The sequence below is a fragment of the Centruroides sculpturatus genome, unplaced genomic scaffold, assembly GCF_000671375.1.
Source record: "Centruroides sculpturatus isolate CEXI.00-Female unplaced genomic scaffold, Cexi_2.0 scaffold111, whole genome shotgun sequence".
Lineage (NCBI taxonomy): Eukaryota > Metazoa > Arthropoda > Arachnida > Scorpiones > Buthidae > Centruroides > Centruroides sculpturatus.
In genome coordinates, this window is record NW_019384655.1 from 656360 (window position 1) to 666883 (window position 10524).

General features: G+C 33.7%; 1 protein-coding gene across 1 annotated transcript in view; it reads left to right on the forward strand.

The window, feature by feature from the left end:
* The first annotated feature begins 2961 nt into the window (after positions 1-2961).
* Positions 2962-10524, forward strand: part of LOC111626434 (breast carcinoma-amplified sequence 3 homolog) — a 101619-nt gene continuing 94056 nt past the window's right edge. The window contains exon 1 of the mRNA XM_023369803.1: positions 2962-3175. Within this exon, the coding sequence (XP_023225571.1) occupies positions 3108-3175 (68 nt within the window). The 5' untranslated portion in view covers positions 2962-3107. The remainder of the gene's footprint in view (positions 3176-10524) is intronic.

Genomic DNA, 10524 nt, shown 5'->3' on the forward strand with positions numbered 1-10524 from the left:
CAGCTTCCCTTTTTGAGGACTGGTTTGATCATCACTTCATACCTGAAGTCGAACGTTATTGCCAATCTAAACAAATTCCATATAAAGTGATGCTAATAATCGACAACGTACCAGGTCATCCCTCTGAAGCTTTAACTAATTTTGACCCACGTGTGAAAGTTGTATTTTTTGCTGCCAAATACCACCAGTTTGCTTCAACCGATGGATCAGGGAATCACCAAAACATTTAAAGCTTATTACACCAGAGGATCGTTTGCACATCTGCATGAAGCCATGAGACAAAACAACAAGGTCTCTGTTAAAGACTTTTGGAAATAATTCAATGTTTTAGATGTAGTGAGAATCACTGGACAATCTTGGAATGAAGTTTCACAAAAAACTTAAAATAGCGTCTGGAAAAAACTGTATCCTTTTTTTTACCACTGAAACTCAGGAGAAATCAGTACCAGAGTGTGAGGGTATAAATATCGTGAGAATGAATCAACACGATAAAACGTAAGTGCTTCTACGAGAGGAGAATTTATAACAAGCGTGCTTGGTGGAGCAGACGCTTATCAGGGGGAATCCACTGGACTCAATAGGGACTAGACAAAGACAACTATCAAATTCTACAAAATATTCCTTTGATATACTTGGGAACATACAGTACTCCTAAAACAAAGATGAGACAAGGAAAATACTGAGTACGACAAATCTAGTATATCGCGTATCGTTAACAAAAATCTCCCGACAATAAACTGCTCAAGCACACGTAACATAAAGACATAGAAACATACCGACAGAAATGGGGTTTTGTCATATCTTTTCCTCTCCTTCACTCTGGGTAAAAAACAGTTCCAAATTCTGAAATCTCACACGGACTTGCTTGCACAGTCCTTTTACTTTCTTCACGCAGTTTCACCACCACTCTTACTTTCCTACTTCCCTGTTCTCTCTCCACTTCCGTTCTGCACTTCTCCCCCCCCGAGACACACCCTACCATAAAACTCCCACCCACGGTTACACACTCCAGAATTACATAACTCCTCTTCACCGAGTCCGACCCACCACGTGGCGAAGGGGGGGAAAGAAAAGACGTAAGGCACACAGTGGCGTACCGTGGGTGTCAGCCGCTCGGGACGGAGAAAAATTTCGGCCCCCCTTATTTAGGTATTTCAGTTTAAAAGACCAAAATTCAATTTTGTCACAGAACAAGCAATAAAAAATTCGGTGGTAGTGCAGCGACCTGTTTAAAACAGTTCTATTGGATATTAGTGGTGTATATGAACGCACATGTTAAAAGTCAACAGGTTTCGCAGGAACTCCTCGGATGAAAAAGTTACTAGTTCACCCGGCGAGCCGATTCCCGGACTTTCCGATAGCACTAACGTAGGCGCGATGCAAGTATAGATTAGGATGTTTCAAAATTTTACAAGATATTATTATTATTTATTGTGAAATTTTGCCGCCCCCTAAAAAGTGCCGCCCGGGGCGGACCGCCCCCTATGGTACGCCACTGCACCCTGTAAACAATAATGCCTTCCGGGAGGTCTTTTAATTTAAGGAAATCTGGTCCCTATTTAGGTGTTACAGACGTGGAGAAAACCGAAAAACTGCATGTGGCCAGCCCGTCCGAGCGCGGTGCTAACCCACGACCGAACTCCCAGTGTTTAAAAACGAAAACCACTTGGCCACTGGTGGGCTTCTTTCCATAAGCACTGGTCGGATGGCCGAGCGGTAAAAGTTGCAACCTACTGCTCTGGAGAACCGGGATCAAATTCGGACGGATCGAAAAAATCCCCAGAAATTTTTCGGAGGGTGGTCCAACCGAATATGTAGGCCTTCGTCTCTCATCACTCGGCCGCTTCATTGTGGCCCTGATCGAACCCATAATGGGCATGCTAAAAGAGGCCCTTTTAGTGTGTGCTCACAGGTCGGGAAGAGTAAAAAAACATGAGCACTAAGAGAACTTTTTCATACCCATGTCGGGTTCGATTAGGCCCACATTGAGAGACAGGATAGTAATAGACCGGCTTCTTTCGATATATCGGGAGTGACCACCCCGAAAAATTCTTGAAGTTGCTCGCTAGGATTCGATCCCAGCTCCCCAAAACGGCAGGTAGACTCGTTACTCGTTTGTTTATAGCAACGCAACACTTGGGCGATCTGCCTAGGGGATGTCTTCCAGGAGATCTTTTTAAGGGAAACTGGCTCCTATTTATGCGTTACAAACACGGAGAAAACCCGGAAGATTCCACGTGGCCAGCCCGTCCGAGCGAGGCGCGAACCCACGACCGAACCCCCCAGTATTCAGGGTACGAAGACCGCTTGGCCACTGGTGGGCACGGACTCGTTACTCTCTTTAGTTATTCTGCAGTCATGTTTTTTCTTATTATGATCTATTAATAAAAATAATTACAATATTAAAATATAAAATTTTTCTTAAAATAGGAAAAAAAAACTCTACTTATTTACCATTATTTAAAGAGTAAAATAACATAAATTAATTTAGTAATTTTTCTTATTTTGTAAGATAAAATAGACTTTTGTTTCATTTAAAAATAACAACTAATCTGCAATTTTTTCTTATTTTTCTATTATTAAAATGCGCGGAATTATTCATTACCCAATTTTCTTTTATAAAAAATATAACACATTTTACTATTTTAAAAAAAATTTGTTTAGAAAAAAACAAAATTGCTAAAAAATTATCATTAAACTAAATAATACAATACTGTATTTTCACTATTTAATATTATAATACACAAAGTTTAACATTATGATTTAAAATGCGCGACATTTTTATAATTTATTTTCTAAAAATCTACAACCTAAATGAAAATTTCATTTATAAAACAATTTCTTTAATATATTACAAAAATAAATCAATTTACTGTATACATAATTTTGTAATACTGTATATACATTTTATACTTTAAAAAAAATTAAATTTATATCTTGTGTGATGAAATATTGACGTGTGTCGTGACGTAAGTATATATATTGTCGATTTCAACATTTTTTTCTTATGTTTATAGTGATAAGGTATAGCGTCGACTTTACGTATTTTTACCATACTGCATCGTTGTAAACAACGGACCTTGTGCCAATTTCGATCAGATGATGATATGGCTGCCGAAAGTTATCGACGTAACGTCAAAACGTCGGGTCTGATTGTCAGACCTCAAGCTTTTAGGTAAGTTTTTAATGGATAGAAAATGTTCTACTTATTTAAAATCGTATAAATATTATTTTTAATATATTAAAATGATTTGTTAAGCGATGTTATGTATGACGAAAAACATTTTGATTTTTTAAAATCAGAGTCACGATTGTTTGCTTTAAAGTCTGTTAATAATTTTTATTAAAAATTAATATATTGGTTGTTTGATGATTTGGAATTCAAATTTGGACCAATTATATAAGCGTTTATAAACACAAAACGTATTGTTTTGGTTATGACGAAGTTGTGATAATTACAAGGATGACGTTCCAACAATAGAATAATATACCCTAAATAGAAAAGTTGGTTTTATTGAAACCATGCTAGTTTATTGTGATTTAAAATATTTTTATCGATATATTTGCGTTTAAAGTTTTATATAATTATATACAGTATGAAACTTTAACACAGTAAATATTATTTGTGTTGTGGATTAATTAAAGATCATTATGTTAACAAAAGCTTCATAATATGTACAGTACACATTATTTGAAATTTTTATATAATTTTATTTTCATTTATGTTCTGTTAAAGAGATTCACTGTCATTTAAAAATGTAGTATTGTGTTATTTAACTAGGAAAGATTGAACTAGACCAAATTTCTGTTGTTTATTTTGCTCAAATTCTTCTATAATGTGTTTTAAATGGAATCTCTCTAATTCTGGATTCATAAATTCATCTGTGTACCTATCTTAGGGTACAAAGTCTACTGTGGATGTAATAGTAGGGTGATGAATAAATTCTTCAATATTCTTAAATATGTATTGTCAGGGTGATCAAAAGTTTAGTATGAGGCCCAGGGGTACAGCAGACCTTTTATGCTCCTTAGCAGGCTCTCTTGCTTTTTTTTTTTTTTTACAAATGAAATATATAGAATATTTATTAATAAATAGCAACTTAAAGATTTTTTTCTTTTGTGAGTAAAAATAACATTAATTTATAGAGGTAAGATCCACCAAGGGCTCTTAAGGTTTCTCCAGGCCTAGGAGAAAATCCTCAGCAGCTCCTCTTGACAGTCTTGGTTATTGCTAATTCTAACCATTGCACAGTGGTACCGTTTCAGAAAAAGCCAGATGTAATTCTATACCATTGAAATAATGTTTGTTTCACAAATTAAACTATTTCCATCCAATAAAAATATTTTTAAATTAAGTACTTAAAAATTTTTTTAAAGATTATGTAATACTGAAAAATTCTAAAAAATTGGTTTGGAAATTTAATTAATCTTAATCAGAACTTATCTCCATTCCTTTTGTATTTGATTCCTGTTTTAAATCTTGTAAACTTAGAAGAGTTATTAAATTAAATCAGAAGAGGTATTAAGTCATTGCTTGATTTAATACCTTTGCAGGTAGCCATTTTGCTTCTTTTTTTGGTAAAACCCTCAAGGAGGATATTGATGGATCAGGTGAAATATTGTAAGTAACATGTGAATAAGATCTTCATTTGTTTGTTTTATAAGCGCAATGTAGCGTAATAATGATCACTTGGCACGATTCATTTCTTTATTTCAGTTTTCGTTGAAATAAAGAAATGAATCATGCTAAGTGATCGTTATTACGCTACATTGCGCTTATAAAACAAATAAAAAAATATGACACGGTTTCAAAATATGGAAGAATCTTCATTTGTATTGCATTAGAATTTTTTGAGCATGTGACTGACAAAATTACATATAGTCTTTATTTCTTGCTTCCTGGGCCTCTTCTGATTGTGCAGCTTTTGATGCAAGAATTACTTGATAATCTGGGCCCCAAGGATTGGGATTTTATGCATACTTACTGGCACGTAATATTAATATCACAAATATAGGATTACAAACAGCTTTGCAGTTGAGAGAGCATACTCTCTGAATTAATCTACATTAATTTACAGGACAGAAGAAATTACTATTAGTTCTGTAGCAAAGTGCTTGATCAATGCTTCATTGATATTCATTTTGTAAATACTTTGTCTGATCAGATTAGTCTGAGCCTGTCCTTTTATGTAAAATGCTAAATAATTTAATATAACTAAATGGATCATCACTTTCCAAAAGAATTATTCATATTTAGCCAAAGCAGAGAAAGATTGATATTTGTTTTAACATTAATGAGTTGAATGAAGTTTCAAATGCCATCTCATTGCATCATGTAGAACAGTGATTCCCAAACTTTTTCAAGACACCACGCAATGTAAGATTGTAAGATAGGACAAAAGTCATAAAAATAACATACAATATATTCACTTAAAACCTTTTAAAAACAAAGCTGATAGATACATCAAACAAGTCATCCACAAAACAACTGCAATGTGATATGGCCTGCTTGTATTGTTAATAGCTGTTCAAAAACCACTTTCAACTTGATTAATTGAAAAGAGTGCTGAAATGGTGACAGTTACTTTCTAATGTTTGGTTGCAAAATTAAACCTTTTGTTGGTATTTCATTGAATCACCGTGGAATGATTACATCAGGGTACATAGTTTATATTTAAATTTGTAAATGGTTTCTCAAACCTTTAGATTTGTAACAAAATACCACCTCTTTATATTAGCAAGTTAGTTGGAAATTAATTATAATTAATGATTGTAACAGACTGCCAAAAATTTTTTACAACTTTGTACATCGAGATTTTGTATTTTTTATAATCTTGAAGATCTATAACAATGAAATTTTGAATGCAATAAAATGCATTTTTGCAAAATAATGAACTTTTTACCAGTGGCATGCCGTCATTAGAAGCGATGGAAGCGCCGCTTCCCTTGTATTTTATAAAAAATAAATACATATTAATTTTAATTATATGAAAATAATCGCATTATGTATCTTATTACAAATTTCTATACTACATTGTGAAAAAAAAAGATAAGATTGCTATTGTATATTCGAATGTTAGTGGCGGAGTGGAATCTCTGTATTGTCAGATTCCAAAAAAGCCAGATTTGCGCATGTGCTTTACAGAGCACCAACCTCACCCGGTTTAGCCGGTGGAAGCCTACGACCTTGGGTTGATGTTTAAGTCGATAACGCTTCCAATTCTATCCAGGACCGGTTCTGGGCTGTTAGCCGCCCACCCGCTAGATATTTGGCCGATTACGTGAATAACAAGTAGATTTATAACTTAACCCAACCGATAAGAATTTACTGGTATGTTTTTACGAAAGTTCTGTATAGTTGACATGAGTTAAAAAAATCTATTAAAATATTTGATATTTTTATCTCTTTCTCCGATTCTATATTACCCACGGATTTCAATGTTAAACCGGTGATATTACGATTTCGTATGTCCCATCTTTAAGGGGATGTAGAAAAAAACGTGTATAATTCTTGTATAATGTTAAAAAATTAACTGTTACTTCAACAACATCATTTACAACTAAATTTAAGGAATGAGAGAGATGCACGAGGTATAGAAAAAGCTCTAGAATTTATTTTCCTTAAATTTACGATTTATGTATCCGTTTGTCATAAAAATTTGTCTTTCCACTTTTTCCCCGAGACTACAAATATTCGAGTACAAAGTAACCGGTTTCTACTTATTTCTACTTAAGAAGTAGTTGAATAATTAAGCGATTAGGGAATTGGGGACGTAAACAAAACCTTGACGAAAGAGCCGAAATTTTACTTAAACAAAAGCTTAACCGAACCAATCTATAGCCGAGTACAGTGGGAACTGATTTCTTTGAAATACTGTATTAGATGTAATAAAGACAGAAATTTTTCCAGTTCAACGAGAGTGATCGAAAAGTTGTAAATTTTGGAAATTTCCGTGGACAACACCTGGTCCTAAAACAAATTAGTTAGAAAACAAATGACTATTAAGTTTAACATATTTAGATTTTTACAACTATGGTGAGAAATGTTTAAAATCTACAACGGCCCTGTCGCGTCTTTTGAGATATACTAATGATGCGACAAAAGAGGTATTTGACACTGACCGGTATCAACATCCTGGGGATTTGGCAGTCCGCATGTATGCACGCTCCACAACCGTCTTCGATTCCATCCATTAGCCACTTGTAGGGACTATTTGACTAAGTGCATTGTTTTAAGATTTAAAAAGTAAAGAATATTTTATATTTTTATGCACGTTTCTTTGCAAAGCTATATTTAATTATAATTTTCTTTAAAAGTATATTCGTACAATTGAAGAATATTTTGTACCAGGTATGTATCGGTACATCCACCACACATTTTATTTCACCGAGTAAGTTTTTATTATTTTATTTTTAATTGTAGCCCTTATATCGTGGCTAGCGATTCGGAATGTAATTGTGATATTAAAAATGCATNGAGTTTCTAGAAGCATTCTTAGGCCGGACTCGGAGAGAGACAGACGAGTGGCAGCAGGCTCTTGAACGGAAAGTCGAGGAGCGCTGCAGAAGGAGGCCATAAGAAGCGGATCGGTAGAAGAATTTGGTCGACGATTATATAGAAAAAAAACCCCAAAACGGACCCGAGTTGTTCTAAGAGGAGAACAGACGAGAAAGAGAAGCCGAGACGAGGAACGGTGGAGAACCAACTGGAAAATTGGGTACCTTCTGTCCTTTAATTCTTCTCATTTCCCCTTCTACTTTTTCTATTTTTAGTTTAAGTTAGATTAAGGTTTACGGGTGCAAATAAATTGTCGGGAGGTAGTTATTGAGAAATTAACTACCGGTCTATTGATATACCTGGTCACTCAAGATTGTGGAACCGTTTGAAGAACAGCGGGAATCTGAACATATTCTGTATATATATATTTCAAATTCAGCGAGAAATTAAACTCGTTTAATTGGTAAAACGTGTATGTGTTTACCTGTCCGCGTTGAACATTTCACACCAGTACACCACCACATATTTTATTTCACAAAGTAAGTTTTTATTATTTTATTTTTAATTGTAGTCCTTATATCGTGGCTAGCGATCCGGAGTGTAATTGTGATATTAAAAATGCATTTAGAGAAGTTTACGGTTTTTACTGGCTTATTGAATAAACAATACGAACGGACCCTAGACCATCACTGACGCACAGTTGACTGATTGCCCCTGTATGTCGGCTTCTTACAGAAACACAGCTTCCCTATCATCAAATGTCACGGCACGCCCCTGCTTTTTACAGGTACCATCATGAAAGTGTTAAGACAAGAATTATATGAAAAATGTTGAAAAATGATATGATATGATGATAAAATAGGGCAACTTGAAAATACTACATTTGACAGGCAACATCGAAAGATATGAATAATTTGAAAATGGTTTGATGACGTAATAGTGATTTTCAGACATTTTCTTGGGGTTTATCTATGCTACATGTGCAAATAAGATTGATTGAATATGTTTTACATATTGGGTATAGATTGGATGTACAGAAATGGCAGTGTCCTACGTCTGTAGAAAAACAAAATGTTACAGCTAGAAACCAATTCATAATAGACAAATTTAAGTCAGAAACAGAATTATTGTTGGACACTCCAAAGCAAGGAGGAAATACTAATGATGGCAACAGTGCTGAAAGATTTTTTTAAAATGCTGATGTGATTTCTAATATAATGGGTTGATCAGTCATTAATTGAGCGATTTTATGTAATATTGCGCACTTTGATCTGTGGGTACAAGATAAATATATCTGCCTTTAAAGAGTATTATGACATGACTGCAAATCTGTTTGTTTGTATAATTGGTATCCAATATCAGTTAGTTACTCTACAAAATACTTATACATAGTCCAAAAGTAATATAAAACTTTTTGCTTTCAATTGGACAGATGTCTGAAGAAGCACAGGGGTCTTGCCATAAGGAATTCCAGAAAATGCATCTAGAACAAACAAGAAAAAGGTCACGAATCGAAGCAAATAAAGATTTGCTACATGATCTTTTGATTAATGTCAGACCCAATAATTACATCTACAAGAAGAAAACAAGAAAAGCTTATAAAAGTAGTTATTAATAAGCTTTTATAAGTTATTATTAATCTAATTTTATAAGCTTAAATAAGCTTATAAGCTTTTATAAGTTATTATTAATCTTGAGGTTATGAAGCTGATACAGGCTCCAAATATCCAAATAAAAACAGCAGCAAACACATGAGAAAATGATAGTGATTCTGTTTGTAGTGAGGCCACCAATTCTGACAATAGAAATAGTTGTGATAGTATGTAATGTATAAAATCATGTTTCTTTTATGTTTTAAGATTTATTCTAATTATTATAAATATATTTTGATTACAATTAAACTGTTCCATTCTTAATATAATTTTGTCCGGCTAGATTTGCAAAATCTTATACTGTGCATCATCCCCTTGGTTCCATAAACTTATACTCAATGCCCCCATTTGTACTGCTGTGCCTCCCAACCCATATTCTCTTCTGTGAGAAAGACTTTGAAATATTCTTAGAAAATTTTTCTATGCACCTCACACTTTGTGTCCATATATACGTTGTTCTCTACATCTGGAAACCATTAAACACAATATTTCTTCCTATCCATTTTATTAGAGGAAAGGAAAAAGATTGTCAATGACCACAACCATTACCTATGGTCACTGTTTGGTCAGTACCTTTCTTCCATTTCTCCCTGCTGCCCACATGCTTCTTTTATCCCCCTAAATTTGTTCACTGCCCATGGGAGTGGTAGCACTGGTGTCAATGGGAACCATTGATGTAGAATATGAAAACTAAGCCAATATGATGGTACCTAACCCATTAAGAACTATAGCTTTTAAAATGTCAAATATTAGCTGCTGGATATTATATGACCATGAGATATCATATATTGAATAAAATCAAAGATCATGCTCGGGACTTGATGGAAACATTTTTTAAACTACATTTTTTTAATGTTATGTGTAACAGACATTTCTATATGTATATATTTTAATTATGAACTGAAGTGCATATAAATAACATACCTAATTAAAAATGATATAATGTGTACTTTAAATATTTGATTTTTCCAAATTCATAACAGTCAAATGTATTATCACTTTCAAAAGACTTATGATGACTGATTTTATTCATTTGTGATTGCATGTGTTATATTGATTAAGGTAATACAGTGACTGCAGCTTTACTAATTAAACAACAGTCATATGAACATAATATTTTTTTACAGATGGTTTTCTATTGTTAAGCCATTTGTAATTTCTTCAAGCAAAGAAATTAGTTGAATATCAGATGTGGTATATTTGATCTATCTATGATATATACACTGGACGACAAAAAAAATAACGCACCATGAAGGACTTGTTGGATTTGAATAAAAATTGGTATATGACATTGTCATTGCTAGACAGATATATGATTGCAACCATAAAACAAAAACATACTTTATTGTGCAGTAATATGCAATACAGTGCAGG